Genomic DNA, 27,355 nt, shown 5'->3' on the forward strand with positions numbered 1-27,355 from the left:
CCATTCACCCTTTTTACATATAGTCCAGTTTTGACTAAATGTTTTAACATAGACGGGGAATTGAGACGAGGGTCGTGGTGTTTTTATATTGCTTCATGCGACTTGTTATTGATACATGATCACAGGCATGCAAACATAGAACTTTCAAACACACACCAACACTCCAAAAAAATGCAGAACACATTTTACTCACACACACACACCAATATGTTCAACATTCATACAATATGTAACGATTTCTCTATTCCCCCTTTTTATTGATACATGATCACGGGCATGCAAACATAGAGAACTTGTATACACATACCACCAACAACAAAAGCAAAGCACATTTTACTCCAACACACACACACACACACACACACACACACATTCATTCATTAATGTGTAACGATTTTACTATTGGTCTTTTTTATTGATACACCACTGGCATGGAGACAGAGAGACCTTTCATACCCACACAAAATGTAAAACACATTTTCCTCACCACCACATCTTCACACACACACACAAACACACACACAGACACACACAAACAAACACACACACACAGTACACCACCCACTAACACACAATAACGTCATGTTCTATGACATGTTGAAATAGCGACCCTTCTTGGCCGCGTGTTTCTGAATCAATTTGTCCACTCTGTCCGTCACCTCTCCGTCCTTCTTCTTCTTCTTCATCATCTGAAACAGTGTAAAGTGAACCACATCACACATCACAGTCAACCAAGATTACCATTACCACAGTAAGCATGAGCAAAAGTCACATCTAGCAGTCAAAACCATATTAATTAACCCTTACCCATTTTTCCAGTGACTGATCACAACCAACGCTGGTGCAATTCCGTAACACATGTTACATAGCCACTGGTGAATTAACAGAGAGAAAAATAAAGAAAAACGGTCATATAGGTTTTCGCATCCATGGGAGGTAATCGGAACCGACCAAAGAGACTGAGCCAGTAGCGCGACATATGTCGTGACAACCAGGTGACAGTTGACATAAAGTAGCGCGAAATATGTCGCGACAACCAGCATAAGGGTTAAGTTTTCACTTAATTTCTTTGTCCTCTATAAAAAAAAAATGTGGGTAGACCTTGTGAATGTCTTGTTTTGTTAAAAATTAAAACATTCCAGTACCCTACCATTTTCTTTAACCCTTACCCTGGTGTAATTCCTGATGCTTATCACAGTGCCACCGGGGATTTATAACGGAGAGAAAAATACAGAAAATGGTGATAGTTCCAACTGTCTGTTATCTTTGGGTGCATTGATGCATGAGCGGTTTGGTTTGGTTTTTGGGTTTTAATGTCCCTTCAGTGATGCATGAGAGGTCCAAAACCTGTAAAGGACCACTGAGGCTCTCCCTGTACAATGACATATGTCGTGACAACAAGCTGACAGTGTCAAAACCTGTAAAGGACCACTGAGGCTCTCCCTGTACAATGACATATGTCGTGACAACAAGCTGACAGTGTCAAAACCTGTAAAGGACCACTGAGGCTCTCCCTGTACAATGACATATGTCGTGACAACAAGCTGACAGTGTCAAAACCTGTAAAGGACCACTGAGGCTCTCCCTGTACAATGACATATGTCGTGACAACAAGCTGACAGTGTATGTACTATGACACAACATCCATTGTAAATCCTGATATTAATTGTACCCATATAATGATATATGCAGATCCCAGAAGAAAAAAACTGCAATACACTTCTTCTTCTTCTTCTTCTGCGTTCGTGGGCTGAAATTCCCACGTACACTCGTGTTTTTGCACGAGTGGAATTTTACGTGTATGACCGTTTTTTACCCCGCCATTAAGGCAGCCATACGCCGCTTTCGGAGGAAGCAAGCTGGGTATTTTCGTGTTTCTATAACCCACCGAACTCTGACATGGATTACAGGATCTTTTCCGTGCGCACTTGGTCTTGTGCTTGCGCGTACACACGAAGGGGGATAAGCCACTAGCAGGTCTGCACATAAGTTGACCTGGGAGATCGGAAAAATCTCCACACTTAACCCACCAGGCGGCCGCGGCCGGGTGCAATACACAATGTTATCTGTAACGTATTCATCTGTTTCTGTTTCCACCGGCTTCCTGCCAGGTTTGGTTTGAGCGTTTGTAATTTCAAAACACTAGTTACTTTGCTATGATTTTTTAAAGTTTGAAATTGACGGAGTTACTTCCCATGCGACACAAGGTAAAGGGTCAGAGTACACGGTTGTCTAAACCAAACACTGTGTCCGGAAGACAGCTGAGAATAGATGATGTTTCGGAAATAACTCTGTCAGAATTTCTAAGCGTTGTGGAAGAGTTGCACCCCACTCTAGGGTGACAAACAATAACACTTGGTCAACCCATTAAAACCATGTTTGCAGCGAATAACTGACTCCGATGTTATGCAGTGTTCGCTTGATATGATGCCTTTTTCTATCGAAAATCTGCAAATCGCAGTCACAATTCATCCGTGATGGCCTGCAGTGATCACTAAGCATGCATGTTTCCCAAACTTCCCTTGTAACCCTTCCACAATGCTTGAAGATCCTGACAGAGTTATTTATAGAAAAGACCTAATACAAAATTCAGGGGGGGAGGGGGGATTTTCCTGGATGCTACATGTAGTAGGACAACTATTAGGAAATCATGGTACACGTTAGATTCCACTGCACGATGGTCCCAAAACCTACCTTTTTTTTTTAACCTAAGAAAATGTACAGTTAATTGATAAACAGGAGGAGGGGGGCGTGGGGTGCATTCAAATATGTATACCATAACAAATAAAACACTGATATTTTTATGACCTAGACTGGAGGCTTTCCTCTGGTCAGTGTGGTGTACGTGGAGAACAAAAACTACAGTACAACCAAAAGCACAGCACACGTCCTCTACATCAACACTAACAGTTTCACAGCACAGATCCTCTACATCAACACTAACAGTTTCACAGCACACGTCCTCTACATCAACACTAACAGTTTCACAGCACACGTCCTCTACATCAACACTAACAGTTTCACAGCACAGATCCTCTACATCAACACCAACAGTTTCACAGCACAGGTCCTCTACATCAACACCAACAGTTTCACAGCACAGATCCTCTACATCAACACCAACAGTTTCACAGCACAGGTCCTCTACATCAACACTAACAGTTTCACAGCACAGGTCCTCTACATCAACACCAACAGTTTCACAGCACAGGTCCTCTACATCAACACCAACAGTTTCACAGCACAGGTCCTCTACATCAACACTAACAGTTTCACAGCACACGTCCTCTACATCAACACTAACAGTTTCACAGCACACGTCCTCTACATCAACACTAACAGTTTCACAGCACACGTCCTCTACATCAACACTAACAGTTTCACAGCACAGATCCTCTACATCAACACTAACAGTTTCACAGCACAGATCCTCTACATCAACACCAACAGTTTCACAGCACAGGTCCTCTACATCAACACCAACAGTTTCACAGCACAGATCCTCTACATCAACACTAACAGTTTCACAGCACAGATCCTCTACATCAACACCAACAGTTTCACAGCACAGGTCCTCTACATCAACACTAACAGTTTCACAGCACAGATCCTCTACATCAACACCAACAGTTTCAAAACAACCGGTTTGATTCTTTCTTTCTTTATTTGGTGTTTAACGTCGTTTTTAACCACGAAGGTTATATCGCGACGGGGGAAGGGGGGGGGGAGATGGGATAGAGCCACTTGTTAATTGTTTCTTGTTCACAAAAGCACTAATCAAAAATTTGCTCCAGGGGCTTGCAACGTAGTACAATATATTACCTTACTGGAAGAATGCAAGTTTCCAGTACAAAGGACTTAACATTTCTTACATACTGCTTGACTAAAATCTTTACAAACATTGACTATATTCTATACAAGAAACACTTAACAAGGGTAAAAGGAGAAACAGAATCCGTTAGTCGCCTCTTACGGCATGCTGGGGAGCATCGGGTAAATTCTTTCTCGTCCCAACCAATATGGGACTCCCCCTAACCCGCGGGGGGCAATGATTTGATTTACAAACAACTGGAGATAGCCTTTTACACTGGAACCCTTCTTTAAAGACCTTCAAAAAGTCAGGTCTTAAAAAGGAGGGAGTCTTACAATGGGGGTACATTTACAGAGGTTTCAGAACGGCAAGTGTGAAAAAACATGGTCTTAAGAAGGAGGGAGTTTTAAAATGTGTGTGTGTGTGGGGGGGGGGGGGGGGAGGGAGGGTCCCCATTGTACCAACTCAAAAACATTTTGATCAACTTACCTTTGGCTTAGGTTGCTTCTGCTGCTGGTTCTGCTGAAACTTCTTCCCCTTCTTGGCTTTCTTGTTCACACTCGGGTTGTCTCCCTTGCCCCTGTTTCTGTGTCGGATTTTGGGGCCCATCCTCTTCGGCATTCCTTTCGGGCCGGTGTGCATGGATTTTGCAATCTTGTCTTGCGTTTTGTCCAGTTTCTGTTTTACCACTTTCGGTTTCTTCTTGGCTGGTGAACCCTCAGTGCTGTTTCCTTTGTTTTCTTCTTCTGCTTTCCTTTTCTGCGCATTAACCTGTACAGAACATATTCTTTCAGAAGTAAAATGCACGAAACGTATTATAAATATGTGTAACAAATCAGTGATCATGCTCGCCATGTTATTCAAACTGGCACAACACTGTACCTCTTTCATGCATGGGAATTCTCCTCAGATCCGAGAATTTCAGAGAAAAGCTACATATTTCAGAGAAGAAAAAATTCCACTTCCGAGAAGAATAAACAAGAAGAGCAAACGCTCGATCGAGTCACTTTCGCAGTTCTGAATATTATATGAGGCATCAGATGGACAGGAAGAAATTGCTATTCACAACACAATGAGTCACGTTCACATAAAATTTGAGCCCGGTCACTTTTATAGTTTCCGAGAAAAGCCCAACGTTAAGTTGTGTGTTGCCGAAAAGAAAAGGCTAGTTATCTCCCTTGTTTTTCTGATAACGTTCGTAAAAGGCTACAGATGTAAATACTTTGATGTAAAGAATAATCCTACAAAGTTTCAATCACATCCGATGAACTTTGTCAAAGATATAAAATGTCTAATTTTTCCTTTGACGCTGACCTGTGACCTTGAAAAAGGTCAAAGGTCAACGAAACCATCGTTAAAGTGTAGAGGTCATTGGAGGTCACGACTAAACAAAATATGAGCCCGATCGCTTTGATAGTTTCCGAGATACTTTGTCAAAGATATAAAATGTCTAATTTTTCCTTTGACGCTGACCTGTGACCTTGAAAAAGGTCAAAGGTCAACGAAACCATCGTTAAAGTGTAGAGGTCATTGGAGGTCACGACTAAACAAAATATGAGCCCGATCGCTTTGATAGTTTCCGAGAAAAGTCCAACGTTAAGGTGGTGTCTACGGACGGCCGGCCGGACGGCCGGCCGGACGGCCGGCCGGCCGGACAAACACTGACCGATTACATAGAGTCACTTTTTCTCAAGTGACTCAAAAATCGAGAGAGAAAAAATATCAAGTAACAAAAATGGAAAAGGCAATTTGCCTAGTATAACCGATGTCCTACATATAAAAGTCCCCGCTTTTATTGAGATTTCGCCCGCATGAGTGACTTTTACAAACAAAGAGCAAGTCAGTGTTAAACAAATATTAATTCAGTTAAAGGATTAAAATGATTGTTTGTTACTGGCAATACAAAACATGTACTACATTTGTTCAGATTTTTTGCTGTGTAAAGTTCATGAAACATACTCCCAGAATGCACCAGATTGCACAAATTTTAAACTAGATTTCAGAAAATTGTCAGAGATTTTTCTTTCAATCAATTCTTTGCAAGTAGGAATCCTGGCTCCCGCATACAAAACGTCCACATGGTAACACAGTAGAGCCAATACTGAATAGAAAGCAAAGCATGAAATCACTAAATCAAGTCTGTAGAAGAAACCTTCCATACAAAAATCAACCGTTCGGTCTGCATAAGGGCGGGGATGTAGCTCAGTCGGTAGCGCGCTGGATTTGTATCCAGTTGGCCGCTGTCAGCGTGAGTTCGTCCCCACGTTCGGCGAGAGATTTATTTCTCAGTCAACTTTGTGTGCAGACTCTCCTCGGTGTCCGAACACCCCCGTGTGTACACGCAAGCACAAGACCAAGTGCGCACGAAAAAGATCCTGTAATCCATGTCAGAGTTCGGTGGGTTATAGAAACACAAAAATACCCAGCATGCTTCCTCCGAAAACGGCGTATGGCTGCCTAAATGGCGGGGTAAAAAAACGGTCATACACGTAAAATTCCACTCGTGCAAAAAACACGAGTGTACGTGGGAGTTTCAGCCCACGAACGCAGAAGAAGAAGTCTGCATAATAAATCATCATCTCTAGATTTCTATCACCAGAATAGGGGAAAAGACCAGGTAATGAAATGACTAAAAAAGATGTATCCATTAGTTGTCCCCTAGTTGTTTAGGTGTTGATGTTTTCTGCTTGTTTGTTATCTCTTCTACTTTGATGGTGATTCTTCAGTTTTTTTACTTTATTTATTGTTATTTATTAAAAAAACAAAAACAAAATGTTTTTTTCTGTCAGGGATCGCGTTTACCGGTAATTTCCGAATTTATTCCACAGAAAACGTCTACGTGTCAATGGCACTGATAAACATTGATTTAGTCATTGTTTGCCTTTGACTGGTTGCCTTGGCAGGTTGACCGATTTTCGTGAGAGCATTGTGGTCAGCTTATGATGTCATACCGGTTTGAAAGATATCTAGCGCGATCACTGTCTGTGTAACTGTCACCTGACAAGCAATCAGCGATCACTGTCTGTGTAACTGTCACCTGACAAGCTATCAGCGATCACTGTCTGTGTAACTGTCACCTGACAAGCAATCAGCGATCACTGTCTGTGTAACTGTCACCTGACAAGCAATCAGCGATCACTGTCTGTGTAACTGTCACCTGACAAGCAATCAGCGATCACTGTCTGTGTAACTGTCACCTGACAAGCAATCAGCGATCACTGTCTGTGTAACTGTCACCTGACAAGCAATCAGCGATCACTGTCTGTGTAACTGTCACCTGACAAGCAATCACATACGACTTACCTTGCTCTTCTCCAGTCTTTTCTCCTTGGCTTCCAAAGCTTTCCTGTTCTCCAGGGAAAACTCCACAATTGGCCTCTGAAACAGAAATTCAAACAACCATCAATATAAAACAATAAATGTAGCTTTCTCAAAGGCAAGCAAATGTATTTTTTCTCAAAATTTAGATTTCAAATTCAATAACAAACAATGTACAGATTCATACAGCAACATAGACATACACAAGGGAAACACACACAAAAAGATTAAACTTTTTTTTAGATAACTGAAATAATGCCACCATTTCAGCAGAAATGCTAAATTTTTCCAGGTGGGGCAAAAGAGAAGCTAAGAGCTGTTGTAAACTTCAAAAGATTAGTGAATCTTGTATCACAGTATGGTCATTTCTGCAAATAAGCTGGAAAAAAAATCCTGGCAACTTTCCTGCACAAACGCCCACGCACTAAAACACACACACACACACACATACTCACACATACACACACACACACACACCTTGTTCTCTCCAAAGACTGTGCTGTTGTTGAGCTCTTTCAAAGCCTTGAGGGCGTGGTCATGCTGGGAGAAGTTGACAAAAGCATAGCCCAGTGACTTTGACACGCCCTTCTGATTCGTCCTGTCCATGTTCCGCATCACTCGACACTGGAAACAACACCACCATACTTGTTTAACAGAATAATTTAATTGTGTTGCAAACAAACCTAAAAACAAATACATATATCTGTGAACACTATAAGATGTTTGATGGGTTGTTGACAGACCAGCTTTTTTGTCGGTCCAAGGGGGAGCATATCGTCTTTTGTTTCATATTTATTGACCAAGGCCAAAGGCCGCGGTCAATAAATATGAAACAAAAGTCGATATGCCCCCCGAGGACCGACAAAAAAGCTGGTCTGTCAACAAACCACCAAACATCGTTTTTGTCATCATTTTAGTAGTGAGAAAATAAGTGCACAATCAACCCAGGGAGCCATGCTTTGAAACACGGGTTCCGTGCTGATAACCACACGAGTCCCGGTTTGATAACCACTGGCAATCAAAGCTGGCGTGTGAAAGCAACTTTCTGTGTTTTTGAGTTCATTAAATGTTGGGATGAATATGTCAGGTTTGAGGATGCACAGTTCTGTAGGTTCATCTTGGTATTCCACCCCCTCGGCTTTCTGTTGTAAATATTAAGCTGAGTGATCGAATGTGGAAGCTACGTTTGGTCAAAGGTCACAGAAGATTTGCGTCGTGCAGCGAAGAAAAGAATCGCGATCTTGTTTCCGACTCAGTACCTATTTGTTTTTCATTAGACCTGTCATTCTGCTTGCTCGGCTTTCTTAGATGTTTGCATATCTTGTTGCTATTTTCTTTGCTTTTATTATTGTTTCTTATTTGTGCTTTGTTTATCGATACAATGTCTTGTGCACGGGTCAAAATGTGTGTGTCAGGGGTCGTTTTACTTGAACTTGATGTTCGTGTTTCTCCGAACGTCTGTGTATCGAAACACAGATACACGCACTCCATGACTCTGTAAGAAGGCAAAACATATCGCTAGGTTTCATTTGTTTTTGATGAATGTAGGCTATGACCTTTCATGAAGTAGTTTTGTTTTTTGTTTACTTTTGCCAGTTCGTTTTTGGAACTTTGCAGTCTGTTTAGGTCTGGGGAAACACCAATGAAAAGAGCCGAAGAATCCCCGAGCATTTTTATTGGGTTTGCTTTTGATTATCCATGTATAACCTGCTTCCTGCAACTATGGTAACCGGGGATTTATTGCCTGGGGAACATGAGATTTATTTCCCAGGTGCTTGTGAATGAAAACGCGTTAAAATGATGACAATTGGTTTGGTTTTGTCAATAATTAAACGTCATAACAACATACCTATCTTGTTTTTTGATTTTGCAAACAAAACCACTAAATGACAACTACGGAATGCGGAAGATTATTTTATCTATACAGTGGAACCCATTTTATTTAAAAAACAAACAATTTAAGACTTCCCTCTTTTTAAAACCTAGATTTGTACACATTTTTTGTCCATAACCTCTGAAAATTGACCTCCATTTAAAGACTTCCTTCCTTTTTATATTTAGTCAAGGTTTGACTAAATATTTTAACGTAGAGGGGGGAATAGAGACGAGGGTCGTGGTGTATGTGTGTGTGTGTGTGTGTGTGTGTGTGTGTGTGTCTGTCTGTCTGTGTGTGTGTGTGCAGATATGATATGTTTGGATTAAAAACACGCTCAGAAAGTTAAAACAAAGAGAGGTACAGAAAAGCGTGCTATCCTTCTTAGCGCAACTACTACCCCGCTCTTCTTGTCAATTTCACTGCCTTTGCCATGAGCGGTGGACTGACGATGCTACGAGTATACGGTCTTGCTGAAAAATGGCATTGCGTTCAGTTTCATTCTGTGAGTTCGACAGCTACTTGACTAAATGTTGTATTTTCGCCTTACGCGACTTGTTAATACCTTATTTTCTCACATGTTTTAAAAGGGAGGTTCCACTGTACTGCTAGTCATAAATAATCGATCTCCTTGTCCCATGAAATAACTTTGGTGTGTTTTTAATTAATTCAGTGGCCAGGATTTCATATGGCTCTTCCTGCTCGTTACAACTGTAGTTCCTTGTTGTTGGTGTAGTTATTGTTATTGTGTTGTAAAACCTAATTCAGAGAAAAATATTATACCAAAAAAACATTCAAACGAGCATCCAACGTGTTATTCATTTTCTTTTTATTTCTCTCCAACTTTTTTACAATGAATACTTTTTTCCCCTTGTTCTTCCTATCTTCTCAGTTGACACCGCTAAATGCCACTTGTAGGTAGAATCACGTGCATTTTGTCTTGCAGTTTTTCAGATAACCGATTTTTCAAGTTATTGTGCCAATAACGCTCACACTGCGTAATAACAAATACCAGTTAACACCATTGTTTTCTGGAAAAAAATTCCCCATTACCTGCTACTGTCCTTGTTCAAACATAATCAACAATCCTTCATTTAGCAGCAAGAATGAAAAATCTTCAAACAAAACACTCAAAATTTGTTGACAATAAGCTCTTCAAATTTTGATCTATCTTTACCTCTGTCATTTTCATGGCAGGATAAGCTCTTCAAATTTTGATCTATCTTTACCTCTGTCATTTTCATGGCAGGATAAGCTCTTCAAATTTTGATCTATCTTTACCTCTGTCATTTTCATGGCATGATAAGCTCTTCAAATTTTGATCTATCTTTACCTCTGTCATTTTCATGGCAGGATAAGCTCTTCAAATTTTGATCTTTCTTTACCTCTGTCATTTTCATGGCAGGATCATCCACAGTCTGCTTCATGATCTTCCGCAGTTCGTTCTCGTTGACCTTGGTGGGAAGGTTGTGTACACACAGACGTGTGGACGACACGAAGATGTTCATGTTCTTCAGCTTCTCTCTCTTCACCTGTTCTACCTGTGGACACACATGACAGACAGTAGTTACAAGGTGGGAAGGTTGTGTACACACAGACGTGTGGACGACACACAGACGTGTGGACGACACGAAGATGTTCATGTTCTTCAGCTTCTCTCTCTTCACCTGTTCTACCTGTGGACACACATGACAGACAGTAGTTACAAGGTGGGAAGGTTGTGTACACTCAGACGTGTGGACGATACCAATATCGTCCTTGTCCGATTAAAACCTCGTAACTCGATTTTTTTGCGCAATCTACTTTTTCACATCAAAATAATCAACGATTTTTCTCTATTTTTTGGTTATTGTGGTGAAAGCCTAAGATCGCTGGATGCCAGTAATAAAATGGGTATAAAAATACCTCGTATATCATTTTGGCAAAACCGCGAACCAAAATTACACGTAAGTTGAGTTACGAGCTTCTTTTCGTTCGCGTGTTTTTCAGTTTGGGCCGATGCAAACCTCGTATGTCGACTTAAAAACTTTTCTAACATCTAAACACGGCGGTAAATGAACTGTTTCCGTTAGATACGAGGTTACGGTAACATAATCCGTACGCTCAGAGTTTAGATACAATTAAATATTAGCGTCATTAATGAAGCTAGAAGTGCCCACATAACATATTGTGTAGGAAAATGACAATCTACGACATCAGTTATTGTTCAAATGATTGTTTTGTTAGTATTTTTCCTTTGCTGAGTACAAAAGCATAACTACAAAGAGAGATTAAGTTGGGGAAGGGCTCCTAATATGGACCACTTTTTGTTTCATGCTGATAACTAGCTTGTTTTCATGCGAAGAAGTTTCATTTTGTGTTTGGTAGTCCTTCTCTCTTAGCTTGGAGGCTTAAAAATTAATTAATGAGTTTGCTCATTAAAGTTGTCATTAAAATCGATTTTTTTGCAAACAGACTTAAAATTGATTGGATCGTATTCTTCATCACATTCTGAATCTAAAAATATATACATATGTCATGTTTTTTCTTAAAATGTGATCACAATTAACGAAAATAGATTAATTAGTCTTACGATTAAAATTTAAGAAATCGATCCAAAAAAGATTTCATCTTATTCTTTATCATTTCCTGATTCCAAAAACATATAGATATGATAGGTTGTATTCAAAACAAGCTCAGAAAGTTAACAAGAATACAGAAAAGCGCGCTTTCCTGCTTTGCACAATACGCTACCGCGCTATTCTGGCGTGTTAATTTCACTGCGTTTTGCACGTGGGAGGTGAGCGATTTCCTTCTCGCGGGGATTGACAAAGCTGTACTGTCTTGGTGAAAAAATACAGTGCGTTCAGTTTCATTCCGTGAGTTCGACAGCTTGACTAAATGTAGTAATTTCGCCTTACGCGACTTGTTTAAACATTGTTTTTGTCTTTTTTGTTCTTTGGCTATGTTACAAAACCTTGTAAGTCTTCAAGTTTGGTCGGGTTTTAAAACAGAAAAACTCGTATCTAGCAATTTGGTTGAATATCGTGCTGGCAGCATTTCCTTGCTAGAGATTGGACCAAAAACATTTTGAGATAAGTTTCTTTCATTTATTTATCTCATAACTTCTTTTTTTTCCGATAACTATCAATGTTCTTGTGAATGTTTTCTTTTCTTAAAACTTAAACATTCCATTCATTTTCATGTCTTGTTATTTGATTCACACATTTGAGGACAAAAGTCATTTGTTCATTTCAATGCCTGTTATTCTCGCAGGTGCCAAGAGACAGGTTCGACATAACTCTCATTTCCACATTTAGTATGCAATTAGAGCGCTTCCTTCCCTTTGCTTGTCAGATCTTTTACATTGTAGTCGTCCGCTAAATGCTACTTTGTTCTTCAGAGCACACCTATATGCTAAGCTTCTTGTGCTCCATGATTCTATGTATGCAGCTTTGTATTTGGCAAAATATTTGAATAAACTCATTAAAAAATCAACTGAAAGGAAGCTATCAAAGCTGTCAAGCAAGTGTGATTTTTGAGTGATTTGGTTTTGCAAAATAAAAGTTTCATTTTTGTTTCAGTACCAGCACACATACAGCTTGGTTGATGGACAATTGAACTCACCTTCATGCGTTTCTTTATATCCTCCTGTGATAATCCAACAGCTGCCTGGGTACCAGCTCGGATCACTGTGCAGAAACACACACGGACATTACACACAAATTTGAACAAACACCCTAACTAAGGATAATTTAAAAACAAGACAAAATTGTCAAGGGTATTCCTATTATAATGGTAACTTAAGCATATACTCTTTCAAATTCTCCCTAACGAAGAAAGTCAATGGACAAAGAAAAGCAAAATTACCACAATGAATGAGAAGGAGAGAACCACAAAAACCACAAAACACACAAAACTGAAATGTTTAAAAAAATGTTTTAAAAAGTGATGAACAAACAGCAACTCATGTAAGGTACAATGGGTGGGTGGGGGAGGGGGGGGGATGATGATGGGCACTACCAAAGAAAAACAAATCAGGCCTTCCTATAATTTTCAAACCAACACATATTTTGCTAATATTTGTTTTCAAGTATTTTCAAAATTTAGAAAAAGGTTGCTGTTGTCTTTTTGACGATCGGCACTACCAAAGAAAAACAGTTAGGCCGTCCAATAATTTTCAAACCATAATTCATAATGTTCTGTTAATATTCAGGCCTGGGAATAAGTTAAAGTGGTTTGGGCGTACTGACGGGAAAATGTTGGGTTTTAAGCATTTCTAAGGGCACACGGAGGCTCTTTTCTTACACAATTAGAAAAGGACTTCGCCGTATTTACGACGAAAGGTGTATCATTCCCAGGCCTGAATATTTGTTTGCAAGTATTTTCAAGATTTATAAATGAAAAAAGTCCAGTATCTTACATCCTTCTCTAGCCAGGAAAAGGTTTCTGTTGTCTTTTTCCTCCTTAGTGTTCTTGGCCACCTGCTGACCCTGCGCCTCGCTTTTGCTGACCGCCAACACCACCAGCAGTTTCCTCCCGTGAATCAAAATGCCTCCATTCTGAAACAGGAACAAACTCTCAGTGCACAGACAGGTTCTTTCTGCATTATTTGACTCTTTGTTTGAAATCCAAAAACAAGAATTATACTTTATTGGAATGTTTAGTTGTTGACAAGTCAAAACATTACATTTACAGTATGTCGACCCAGTGGTCTTTTACTGTAATGTAACGTTTTGTTTTGTCAATAATAAATTTATATGTTCCAATAACGTACAATTTTTTGATTTTGCTGTTGAATTTTTTAACGTTAGCAGTCTATCTGTTTTTGGATTTCTTTCTATGTTTGCGTTTGACGTGTGGTTTTGATTTGATCTTAATGCATTGATTAGGATACAATTTACCTTCCATGGGTGCATGTTATAGATATCACAGCATGGCATTTTTCTATGTTACCACTAACAAGACCAATCTTAAAAATTACGGTACAAAATTAATTCATGAAAAATATTAAAACAGTTATCAAATAACTGTAGTTTAAGCTTCAGGGATACCAAAAGCATCCGTTCCTTTCCCCCAACTCTAGTATCGCACATGTAATGTGGCACTAGTAAAAAAAATCTTAAAAAAAAATATATATCTTACATTCTTCTGTTTTTTGTTGTGAGTGGTTATCTCCCTTGTTTCCTTTGACTGTATCAGCTTGTTATTTTCATGTCATGCAGATTTTAAACTCCAAAAAAATTCCTTTCAAGCTCAAGTGATGCAGCTTTTCCACCCCAAGACCAACTGAACACACAAAAGCATGCACTCTTTTGTAACTGTAGTCTCGGCCAGCTGCCTAAACATGAGTTTAAGTCGGCCTCTGACGTCACATGGCTCAAAGAAGGGAAATGCAATGTTATCACACATATGCAATTTCCCATGTGAACAAGATCTACATCTCTTAAGTTAAAGTCACACGGGCGATTCAATCGTTAAGATTCAATCGCGCGATTCGATCAAGAGCCGATCGCAGATCACATCGTAGGCCATTGACCCGTCACACGATGAACGATTGACGAAGGATTGACTAACGATAACTCCACACGAGCGGGGCGGAAGTGACGTGTCACAGTGAACACGGCAAACGCGCTGTGCGAGAGCAGACGCTAATGTTCGAACATCGCTCTACCTTTCTGAAAAAAATACCTTTCAGCATTACGCCTTTGCGAGAAATTAAGTTCCCAGACAGTTGCAATTAATGGTTCCCGACCGCTGTACACGCCTAAAACGTCTCCTTTATATCTGAGTAAGCAACTGTTCTTCCAAAAATGTTTGAATCGACGAAGAGACGCTGTTCGCCACTGTCCGTCATTTTTTTCAAGTCACGGCGTGAAGGCTGCAATGATTTGTTCTGATTGGCTCTGTGCTGCCCTGCGCTGTGATTGCCCTACGACTGGCTCACAGGAATAGAACAAGTTCTAAAGCTCAAACCTACGAGGGAATCTCATGAGACCGAGTCATAGCTTTGTCTTAGCCATTTTCTAAGACTCAGTGGCCCGTGTGACAGGGTAAATCTCACGATTGAATCGCGCATGTGACTGCCCCTTAAGTTTGCACACAAAAAAAGAAAAAGAAAAAAAAAAAGAAAAAAAAAATAGAAAAAGAAAAAAAAAAGACCTTAGACCAGAAATATATTTTTCTCTACTCACTCTGCTCTCATCCTGAGCCTTTGCCAGGCACTTGTCTGCAGACTCCTTTGTCTTGAACTGCACAAAGGCCGTACCTGCACACAAAGTCAACTACAATGTATGATGGAAAGGGGAAGTTCTTCATCACAAGCAGAAAAGCCATTGGTAAAAATAAAGTAAAATGTTTGTTCCCCCCCCCCCCCCAAAAAAAAACACCGGTTGAAAATCGTTAGTTTTTTAATTTGTTTTAAATCAATTTGTATGTTTTTGATTCACACAGGCTCATGTGAGTTTGTACTGGCCAGAAATCATGCCAGCTGTGTCTCCTGGATAACAGAGAAGAGTAACTTTCCTTGTAAAGTCTGCAAAATCGAGTTTTCTCTTTTTTTGTTGTGAATTCCCCCCCTATCAACTGCAATGTCTGCATTCTCAAGGTATATTTTATCGGATACATGTCAGTGATACAGTCTCACAAACAAACTTAAAGCAATTACTAAACTGTTCACCCACAGAAACGATGACAGAGGCAATGGAAACAAAAAAGTGTTCAAACTTTATGACAACATGTCTTTTAAAATTTTCTTCAGACTAGGTTATCATTGTACAGACACACGAGTCAAAAATTAGTATGCAAATTTGATAAAAACGACCTTATTTTCGAAGGAGAAATTCATAATTCATTTTTCACACACACAAACACACAAAACAAATTCTTCTTTAATCTTTCACCTGAGCTAGATTAATGCATGAAAAAATGGTAAGCAATGAAAGAATTACCTCTTGGCTGTCCAGTTACTTTGTCGAACACCATGCGGACGTACGATGTCTCCCCAAACTCTTGAAAAGCCTCCTCAACATCCTCTGCCTCCGCCTCAAATATTATATTCCTAAAAATACAAAAATATCGTTAAGATTGCAAGCGTAAAAGGAAAATGTAATAACCTCTGAAAACAAGAGAGACCATCCCTTACTGAGCTGAAATTGTTTCATTGATCACTTCCTCGCCGGCATTTTGCAAGTGAGCCACAAGATCTTGAGATAAGTTCTTTATCTGCTTTATAAGTGCTTGTCTTTCTGTCTATTTCAAAGACCTTTGGGTCCACGTACTAGTAAATGTAAGGTTTTGTTTTGTCAATAATAAACGTTCCTATTACCTATCATTCATGTTTTTCATTTCTAAAAAGAACCGGCATGGTTGTCCTAGTGGTAAGGCGTCCGCCCCGTGATCGGGAGGTCGTGGGTTCGAACCCCGGCAGGGTCATACCTAAGACTTTAAAATTGGCAATCTAGTGGCTGCTCCGCCTGGCGTCTGGCATTATGGGGTTAGTGCTAGGACTGGTTGGTCCGGTGTCAGAATAATGTGACTGGGTGAGACATGAAGCCTGTGCTGCGACTTCTGTCTTGTGTGTGACGCACGTTATATGTCAAAGCAGCACCGCCCTAATATGGCTCTTCGTGGTCGGCTGGGCGTTGAACAAAAACACACACACACACAAAATTCTAAAAAGGGGGAGGTCTTAAATTGGGGGTCTTAACAAGAGAATTATACTGTATGCTTAAACACACACACACCACTCGCCAAACTTACCGAACAAACATGGTTCTTCCTTCCTCAACGTCGCTCTTTCTCTGGATGACAGGTTTCTTCTCTGCAACCGTAAGAAGTTAGTATGAGATATTTCTAATATGCTGACTGTTAGCAAATGATAACAGACATGTCGAGAAAAAAGATATCAAGCATGAGCCTTTTAGGCGAATGCTGATATCGTTTGTGAGACATGTCTGTTATCATTTGCTAACAGTCAGCATATTAAAAGTAACGGTTTTATTGCCATTTACTTCGACCAAAAGAAATTTCGAAGCGACCCCGCGAATTAGACAGAACAGCCACAATAGGAACTTGAGCGCTCCTACCTGATTATGCCTGTCACTCAAAGAATTCTCGTGACCTGGGTCAGCCAATCAGAGTAACACACCTGACGTGATGAATATTCACAGATCAAATGCGTTTGACACAACAATCTCACAAGATAAACCATGTTGAACATGCGTTTCGGTTGCTTCGCTTTTTCTTGTTGAACAGAGAGCGACAGGGTTAGAACCGACTCCAGACGGATGGAAAATGACGTAATGATACATTTGACGTAAAGCGAGTGACGCAATTTTACTTGATTTTTCCGAACTTAAATAATTCAAATTTCAAGTGAGCGGGTTGGCATTGTACACTCAGGGGATGGGCGGTGCCTTGCTGTTCCGTAAAGCACCCACCGACAAAACTAGCTTTTCGGTATTTTTTAGATAAAGAGAGTATTATCTGACGGCATTTGAAGTGTAATTCTTTAGAATAAATCACGCTGATATTGTTGATTTAAATTTTTACTTTGTCTTGTTAATTTTTAGCTTGATAAACAAAAAGGGTCCCTGCCTGAACGTTTTAACATTTAGAGGGTCACCTAGAATCCACCCCGATTGGCCAAAAATCCATATGGGGCACTGAATTGGTAATAATAACACATACTGTTCTTCACCTTCAATCTCCTACTTAGATTTGGAAGTAGCTGGGTAGATGAGAAGAAGACACAGCAATACACCAGTATCCTGGTAGACAGCCCTGGGCTGAGATGCACAAAGCAAAACTGGGTGCCACCCAACTGGGTGGGAACAAGCCATGGGGTCTGATTGGTTCAAATCACAACAAATCTGAATAGATGAATTCCGAAAATAACTCTGAAACACGTGCTCCTATCCATGTGTTTCCGACACCACTGGCCAGTGGTCGGCCCCTCCAATGTTTGTCAGAGGTTTTGGCAAGGGTATTCACTCTTCCACATCCCATACAAACCCGATGGAGTTAGTTCCGAAATTCATCTTTTTCAACCAATCCGACCCCGCAGCTGCGTAGCACCCCTTTGGGTGGCATCCAGTCCCCCTTTGTGCACCCCATCCCTGACTGCTACTTAACATAAACTATCCTGCTTTTTAAGGATTAATACTCTGCACAAGTGTTGTTTCTTGCTCTTTTTGCTTTCTGTTTCTCCTGAACAACGGATCAACATTTCATATTATTCATAGACTGCAATGAAATTGCCGTATGACACAGGTATTCCTCACTTTTCAAAATCTTTTCCTAACTTTTCACAACTGTTTTTTCTTCAGTTACTACTCCCATCTATTTTGGTAAGTATATCCAACTTCATGAATTAATCAGCAAAGTAATCTTGACATCCCCACATATTCAACGAAAAAACTCACCAGGCTTGGCCGCTGAATCCTCATCTTCGCTCTCTTCGTCACTGTCATCGTCATCTTCACTTTCGTTAATATCATCATCATCCTCACTGCCATCATCCTCCTCTTCACTTTCTTCATCATCATCCTCCTCCTCCTCCTCCTCACTGTCAGATATGTTTTCCTCCTCCTCAGAGCTTACTTCTTTTTTCTTTTTCTTTTTCTTTTCCTCTGTTTTATCAACTTCGCCTTCATCCCCTGACACACCAGAATCTGCAAATGAACACAACGGAACTTGAAAATGTGAGTCTCTCCCAAAAGCAGCGTATGGCTGCCTAAATGGTGGGGTAAAAACGGTCTCACACATAAAAAGCAACTCTTGCAAAATAAAACATGCGGGAATTTTGGCGCATGAACGCAGAAGAAAAAGAAGAAAAGGTGAGTTCACAACGTCAACTACAAAACTAACAAACACAGGAATGAACCAAGGGAGGTCGACTAGCTACAATATAAAAGTCTGCAAAACTATCATCAACATTGTCAGTACAGCAAAACTCAGTTTTGTAAGGTTTCCTACTGGTTTATTTCTCATATATCTGTACCCATCAACCACCTACTCAATCTGATCAAACAAGGTACTTCTCTCTTTCTTTAGAATAAAAAACCCCAAGAATGGTAGGTTATTGCAACGTTTAATTCTAAACAAAACAAATTGTCATCATTTTCACGAGTTTTCATTCACAAGCACCTGGGAAATAAATCTCATGTTCCCCAGGCAATAAATCGAGGTGGTGAATGGGTTTGAGCTTTCAGGTGAAACGTGGATTGTCAAAGTAAAAGCCAATCAGGCTGATTGTTTGATGTATGGAACCATCACGGCTTTGGATTTGTGTTTCCGAGGACAACGATTGTAAGCATTCACTCTCAAAGACCCAATCGATGTTGATAATTACCGCGGCGACTCACGGTCAATTTGCAACTTATCTCTGTAATCGCAAAATCCACAACGAAAAGTCATAAACACTTAAAAAGAAAAGAAATATGCTCAACATTCACTGAACTCACACGTAAGATCGCAGCTATGTACATTTTTAGACTGGAAGAAAAGCGTCAACAAGCTACGTTTGACGTCACATACAAGGCTGACGTGTTATCTCGAGCTACTGTGACGATGCTTTGTGGCCCGGAGTTGGATTCTAAAAATTCGTCTCCCTGTGGGTTATTGTGCATTTTGTTGCACAACCAAAATGATGACAAAAACGATGTTTGGTGGCTTGTCATCAGACCAGCATTTTGTTGTTGGTCCTCGGGGAGCATATCGCCTTTTGTCTCATATATTTATCAACCGCGGCCTTTGGCCTTGGTCGATAAAGATGAAACAAAAGACGATATGGTCCCCTTGGACTAACAAAAAAGCTGGTCTGTCAACAAGCCACCAAACATCTTATAATGTTACAGTGACTGTAACGTTTTGTTTTCTTATAAATTAAACAGTTCAACAATCTACCATTATTCTTCTTTTATGTAGAATCTTGGAACGTTAGCAGTCTATCTGATTGTGGATTTCTGTCTTAAGGAGCTCTTTAAAAATGGTTCGGCCAGCTTTCTGTACAATACACCATGAGTATAATTATATATATATATATACTGTCTGTTGCCGCTGGAATTTCTTGTTGCCATGACTGTACCTTTGTCAGAGTCTTGCTTGGCGCTGGCTTCAAACCTGTCCTTGGCCACAGCCCAGTCCACCGCCACTGGACGACCTCCACACAGAAACAACATCTTTCAGAACAGTCGAACCCCCCTCTTAAGCCTCCTGACCAAGCAGATCAAATTCATGTCTCTTTTAACATTTCATTTTAACACCCCCCCAAAAAAAAGAGGAAATCTACTACTGATGCTGAATTGACAAATAAAGCTGAAATGTGTAAAACCCACTAGTCTACACTGACACAGAATTGTGAATAAAGCTGAAATGTGTAAAACCCACAATTATACACTGACACGGAATTGTGAATAAAGCTAAAATGAGTAAAAACCCACAATTATACACTGACACGGAATTGTGAATAAAGCTGAAATGTGCAAAACACACAATTCTCACAGTTATCTGACACAGAATGGTGAATAAAGCTGAAATGCGTAATGATGCGAGAAACTCACCCATAATGTTCTTTGCGTTCATCTCGGCCACGGCTTTCTGTGCTCCATGAAGCTGTGTGAACTGGATGAAGGCAAAGCCGCGACTCTGTGTGCCTGGAAACACACAAAATCAATCAATCATATACAGATACAAAGTTGAAGGTTTGTTTGTGATCATACAGTGGTACATATACCCCCCTTTTAAGAGCCCCAGATTGAACACTCCCTCCCTTTTAAGACCCTGTTTTCTCAGATTTCCTGTTCATAACCTCAGTAAATGTACCCCCATTTTCCTCAGATTTTGAGACTGAAACCCTGAGCACAGTAATGATCCATTTCGAAATATGAAAGGACTGAACCTGTCCTTTGGATTTTGCATGAGCCTTAAACTGTAGTCTTTAAAAAAAACTGTGTGTGGTGTTAACAAGAATGCATCAAATGTGCTATCTACTCATGCAGGCACAATTTCTGACCATAACTTGGGAATAAACTCACAAGCAAAGCACAGGCAGTCACACGCACACACACACACACACCTTTGGATTTGCTCTGAACAGGTGCATTATAAATAACACTGTGCAGAACTCCAATAACCTACTAACTTTAATTTGAATGATGATGTGTCATCCTCCGACTGCTGTAATGACATGCTGTTATAATGGAAAATGTTGTTAGACCGGAATTCCAGTTTAATTTCATATATATCTGCACACACATGCCCAAAAAACCCACACACATCCTGAAAAAAATATTAAGCCCTACAACAACATATCTTCTGCCTCGTTCATGGGCTGGAACTCCAACGGTTTTTACGTGTATGACAGTTTTTATGCTGCCATTTAGGCAACCCTATGCTGCTTTCCGGGGGAAGACTGATGGGAATTGTGTTTCCATAACCCACCAAACTCTGAAATGGATTACAGGATCTTTTCCGTGCGCTCTTGGTCTTGTGCTTGCATTTTCAAACCAGTAAGGGGTTGAGATTGGACTAACCGCCAACCTTAACCCACCAAGTGTGGCTGGGATTGGAACCCACGACCTTCCGCTTAAGAGACCGGCGTCTTATCAACTAGGCCATCGCGCCTGTCAAAATCTTAGAAATAACCATCCCACCACCACCATCTCCTACTCCCACCCAAGCAGCAAGAGGGAGGACACATACTGTACAAAACACAAAACATACCATTTTTCAGAGGTAGAGCGATTTCAGAAATCTCGCCAAATTTCTCAAACTGTTTTTTCAGATCAGCTTCCTTGCACTGAAAAAGAGAAAGACATGGTATTGTATGAACTCTATCCAGTAAACAGTATACGCAAAATAAGAACGCTAAGGCGTGATTAACCATTCCGTCACATCAAATGCACTGATATAGGGTGTACGTCCGGTTATCTCTAACCTCACTTATATCAAAAGAGAGACAGAGACAGAGAAGAAAACATAGAGAGACAGACAGACAGAGACCCGCAGACAGTTTGAAAAGAAAAAGCCTTTGGATGCTAAAGTTTTATCATGCCTGCCAAATGTTGCAAAGTGATGCCATCATCTATCGCCTTTCAATATGACGTCACTTGTGTGTTCCAGACTTTGCAAAAGGGCAAGTATGATGTCATCAAATAGCCCTATCAAAAATCGGAGAGAAAACAACAGAAGTAAAATGGCCTCAAAAATGTGTACATTAATTATCATAAAAATCTGAGCCAGATTTTTCAGGTTTAATTCGCTTGAAAAGTGGCAAGAATCCCTATTCGAAACGATGACTCACATATTTTCATAGCTTAAAGCAGCAGCACAAAGAAACTAACTCATGGACTTAGAAATGTGTTTCAAACTTACCTTGAAAGAAAGGTTCCTTATTATCAGTCGACACCTTTTGACAGATGGTTGTTTGGGAGGCTTGGGTGTCATCTTTGTTGGGGACTTTTCTTTCTTCTGTTTTTTCTCAGCTGCTGGTGCATCTTCAGCTGAAACAAAACAACAACTTGTGAAACAAAAAACGTGCAAGTAACTTCTTCTTCTTCTTCTGCGTTCGTGGGCTGAAACTCCCATGTACACTCGTGTTTTTACACTGTTTGTTTTGTGGTTTGTGTGCGTGTGTGTGATCCTATGTTAAATGTAAAGTGTGCATAAGGTGGCGCAGTGGTACAAAATCTTGATGCGGCCTTTGACACGCTGAAGGGAATTCTTATGGGACATTTTCAGATTGTAAGCGCCATTTGGCGCAAGGCTCACTAGTAAACAGAACCCTGTGCTTGCATGCATGTGAGTGTTCTTTCCCGCCGCTGCTGAGAGTGAGGATATTTGAATGAATTTAATCAGTCTTGCATACACTCCTCGTGATTACAGATTAGTGCTAGCAGTTGAGGAACTACTTCTTACAACACGTGGGTACAAAATCTACATCTAATTTCCAAAGGAGAAAAAGAAAAGGTCCTTTCGGGCAACAAGCGTGTCTGCGAAAGTACAATTGTATCTATTTTATGAAAGAAAAAGCCACTGCATTTTCTAGAGTGGAACATTTTGACAGTACAAAAAAACAAGAACAAAAATCCTGGAATATACCATTGGCATTGTCCTGAACCTCTTCGACTTCATCATCCCCTAGGACAGCAGCTTTCTTGGGTTTCTTGCCCAGTTTTTTCTTGGCGTCAGCGAAAGACAGGTTAATCTTTCTCCCGTCGCACTGCGTCACCGTCTCAAGGGCTTTGACCGCATCCTCTCTGGTAACAAACACAAGCAAAATAATGTAAGGGCTATTCATATGAATGATTCAAACCCAAGAGGCAAATAGTGAATACAGTGGAACCCCCCCCCCCCCCCCCAAAAAAAAAAAACCCACACTCAGTCTTTTCAGACCTCCACAAATCTTTAAACAAAAAACCAATCAACCTTAAACGGGTGAACCATGAAGTCTTACAATGGAGGTAAACTTACAGAGGTGATGAACAGAAAGTTTCAACTAGTCTTCTTACAGTTATATAAAGTCTTATATCGCGCGCGTATCTCCAGACTCGGACTCAAGGCGCAGGGATCTATTACAGTTGAACCTCCCTTTTAAGACCCCGCAATATAAGACTTCCTCCCTTTTAGTTTTAATACCTTGTTTTTTTCCAATATTTTCTGTTCATAACCCCTGTCAATTTTACCTCCACTTTAAGACTCCCTCCTTTAAAAAGAACCAGGCTCCTTTCTCAAATTTTTGAAGGTCTTAAATGGGGGTTCCACTGTAGCAGGTTCCATTGTCCACAGTCAAATTAGCTAAGAATCGATAAACCACCATGGCAAAACTAGTAGTAGTTCTAGTAAATTCCAATCAACTGAATCAGGAAAGTGTATTCTGAGAAAGTGAAAATGGCAGAAGATAGGGCAGAGCAGTATTGGCGTTAACCGCTACGGTTGAAATGAAAAAATACCGGAACAAAATTGGCTGCTGGTATGACCTACCGGTTGATTTTTAGAACTACCGGGGTTTTTTCGCTGGTAAAACAACAAAACCAGTACTCTGAGTTGGACTACTGGTCCCAATGACCAGCCTACCGTTTTTTTCTGGACAGTTTGCACCAGAAAAGTTTGCGTACCGGTTTGAAAAAATACCAGTGCCATCACTGGCAGAGGAGAAAATGTTAGGTTATCTACACTACAGTGTGTACATGACCTGTCCATTTCAAGAACAGCCCTGAAAAGAAGTCCACTACAGTGCAACCTCCATTTTAAGACTTTTGAAAATCTGAGAAAATCAGGTCTCAACAAGCGAAATCACTATATTCAATTTTAATCAATTGATCCGTCGAACTCCAACAATTAATTTTTATACGCACTCCATTTCCCCTGAGGTCTCGAGACAAGAATATATGCTCTTGCCACTTTCACGAAAAAAGTGTGCGGAAAGTGACAATTTAGCCAGTGTAGCGCAGTAGGGTATGGCCTGCTCACATATCGCTTGAAGTGACAAACCAGTATACCGCAGCAGAGTAAAGCGTTAACAGTAAAGCACGCTTTTCTCCAGTCTTTTTAACTTTCTGAGCTTGTTTTTAATCCAAGGCCAAACAAAAATATATGTTGGTTTAGGGTAAGCTGACCGACCCTATTTTTTTCCCACCAACCCTAAACTTTTTTTTCATTTCTCAAAACAAATCCTAAAAAATACAACCTCTGGCACATTTTGCGAACCATACCGAGATTAAAAATAAAAATAAAAATAAACATAATTTGTCTGCTTCGCATCAAATTAATTTGACAGAGCCGACACCTGAGAACCATATCTCTCTCTCAGTTAGTCGCTCAAGATCATGCTGTTGACAAGATACAATTTATTAAAAGTCTTTCTGAGTCTAAAACTGATCTCCATAAGTTCTTTGAATTTAATTTTTAAAGGAAATCTTTACAAACGAATCATCTGTCCTCAAACGAAAAAGTGGCTAATTGTTGAGAGTGCCGGTTCTTCTGCCTGGGGGCTCTAAAAGTGACTTGACTGTTCTCGCGTCTGGGGGCTCTAGGACCGAGTCTTCGGTTCTCCAGCCAGTTTTTATAAAACCAGTATACTTACAACATTGAAAACTGGACAAATCCATAGCCCTTGCATTTTTTTGAATCTGAAACAAACAAAATGTAAAATAGTGTGTTTGCTCAGAATATCGCATATCAATTTTTTCTGACAAACCTACTTTCTTACTTTTTAAAGAGTTTCTTTCTTTCAGAAGTACACGTATGTTATTATTTGTATCACCCTGAAGGTAGGTCAAAACTATTAACAAATTTATATTAAAAATAAAATACAGCATTTCACATCCTCAAAACATACAAACTTATCAGACGACTTGACAAGAGAAGCAAAACTTTGGAAATATTAATACATTGTGTCAAAAACTTCAAGAGGCACCATCTATACAAGCTGGTAATTAACTTTATCTTAATCAAATACTTGAAATAGTAATTGCTTCTGAAAAAAAAAATAGTCAAGAAAAGATAGGTCAGTTAATTTTACAATGCAGTGGCAGTGCTGGCACACACACTGGAAGCACAACGCAGTCAAACATGCACATGTAGTGTACATGTATGTTATTTGATACCTGACAAATCTGCGGATTATGTTTCAATAGACCCTATCGGTATTTCAAGCTCTCGTAATCTCTCGCAAACTTCAGAGCATAGCAAAGCATGCGGTACAGCGATCTCGTGCGAGCTGCACAAGCCAAGGTTCGAAGTTCTCGCGATGTTCGAAGCATAACAAAGAGCGTGTCTCGCGAGAGCTGCTCAGATACCGAAAAGGTCTATTCTACATCCTACATTTTTCAACTATTTGTACATGATCTTTCTTTGTATAATGTGCTTTCATGTCATGTGCAACATCTAACAAGTAATATCTGCTCTGTTTTTATTTCTATGAGTCCTGGGACAGTAGGGGCGACCACCCCCAACCAGGCGCGTTCACAGGTGGTGGATAGTGTGATGGCCTTCAGATATGGAGGTTAGCTGCGAAATAAGCCAGGCTTGCCAGGACGAATAAGCAGTCGCGGACCAACTGGCGGTGCTTCCAACAGGATGGGGCGGGGTAACAGGTGGCACTGTTACACTCAAGAAATACCCCAGGTCTCCAATGACGGGAGCATCATGCGATCAAGAGCCGCATCTTAAGTTCTAGCCCTGGGGAAGGTCACCTAAGATAAACAAACCAGCCAGCTATGGCCAAATAGCCGGGTAGACTGGACTCGACAGCCCTGTAAAGCCACCAGTCTAGGAGAAGGACCACTCCGATATAAAAACACGCTGAAGCCGGATGAGCTGGGCCATGTATGGCGCATAACGACAGCTCAACGCTCATATGACAAAATCTGAGCGATCGAGAAGAAGAAGATTTCTATGAATTGTTTAACTGAAGTCTGGACAACAAAGCTCGCATACACACAGACACATGTGTAAGTTCTAAACTAGCTTCATGCTAAACGCCAAACGGTAAGCTTACTTATGCTGATGGGGTCTATGTCGACCAAAAGAGTGGGATTCCCTGTAGGTGGAGTTCCTGGAGGGGGATTCCCTGTATACAGGGAATCCCACAGGGTGGAGTTTTTCAATAAAACTTGCAAACCATACTCGAATTTCAAAGAAATATCAAAAACGATTGAAAAACATCAAATTCTACCGATGTCGCCAAGCATCACGTGACTTTCAGTGATATCAGCGACACGCTACAGGAACTAAATCCTGTGGTATTCCCTGTATACAGGGAATCCCCCTCCTGGAACTCCACCTACAGGGAATCCCACTCTTTTGGTCGACATAGACCCCATCAGCCTTACTTATAAACATATTGAGCATCAATTTTGAGTCACTGCCTGTAGACTACTGTCGAGTCTAAACTCAAAGATTGAACTGCAAATTGCTTTTCAATGCACGATTCTAAACTGCCATATCGTAACAGTGTAAGTTCAATATTTCTTTTAACTTTTATTTGAGATGAACAGCTACAAACGAGTCCAAATTAAAGCATGGCCATTCAGAATCAGATCCACAGAAAGAGGTTGTTCATGTACACAACTGGACTGATTCAAGGCAATCAGCACAACTCACCCCTATGGCCAACCACAAAAGAAGTCTTTATTGGTCCCACTTGCTCAAATGCTTCAGCGAGCTTCTCGTTGGTACAGGTAAATGGTAAATTCCTCACAAACAGTGTTCTACTCTTTCGTTCCTCCATGCTTGCCATGTGCATGAACACAACCTTCCTCTCAGCTGACGCATGCGCAAGGTTGGATCCTCGATCGCGCAACTGATGTGAGACGACTACAGGCGCTAGATAAAAATCTCCAGAGAAAGCTTTTGGTGTGTGTCTCCTC

At 40.4% G+C, this 27,355-nt stretch overlaps 1 protein-coding gene and 1 long non-coding RNA gene across 3 annotated transcripts in view; both read right to left on the reverse strand.

Annotated features, from left to right (window-relative positions):
• Positions 1-27,355, reverse strand: part of LOC138961794 (uncharacterized) — a 457,147-nt gene that overhangs the window by 1,361 nt on the left and 428,431 nt on the right. The gene's annotated exons all lie outside the window — the stretch shown is intronic.
• Positions 395-27,246, reverse strand: LOC138961788 (RNA-binding protein 28-like). 2 transcript variants are annotated; one of them, XM_070333464.1, is made up of 18 exons: positions 27,090-27,246; positions 25,069-25,114; positions 23,085-23,242; positions 22,359-22,486; positions 21,708-21,783; positions 20,546-20,638; positions 20,071-20,145; positions 18,407-18,655; positions 16,743-16,803; positions 15,932-16,041; positions 15,176-15,249; positions 13,405-13,543; positions 12,609-12,673; positions 10,388-10,543; positions 7,607-7,753; positions 7,115-7,189; positions 4,301-4,582; positions 395-689 (listed from the first exon to the last, which is right to left on the reverse strand). In XM_070333464.1, exons 1-18 carry the CDS (start codon positions 27,229-27,231, stop codon positions 588-590), a joined length of 2,178 nt encoding a protein of 725 aa, XP_070189565.1. In that variant the 5' UTR covers positions 27,232-27,246; the 3' UTR covers positions 395-587. The 2 variants fall into 2 exon arrangements, with proteins under 2 accessions (XP_070189565.1, XP_070189564.1); XM_070333463.1 differs by having other exon boundaries at positions 16,743-16,809.

This window comes from Littorina saxatilis, linkage group LG3 (assembly GCF_037325665.1).
Source record: "Littorina saxatilis isolate snail1 linkage group LG3, US_GU_Lsax_2.0, whole genome shotgun sequence".
Classification (NCBI taxonomy): Eukaryota; Metazoa; Mollusca; class Gastropoda; order Littorinimorpha; family Littorinidae; genus Littorina; species Littorina saxatilis.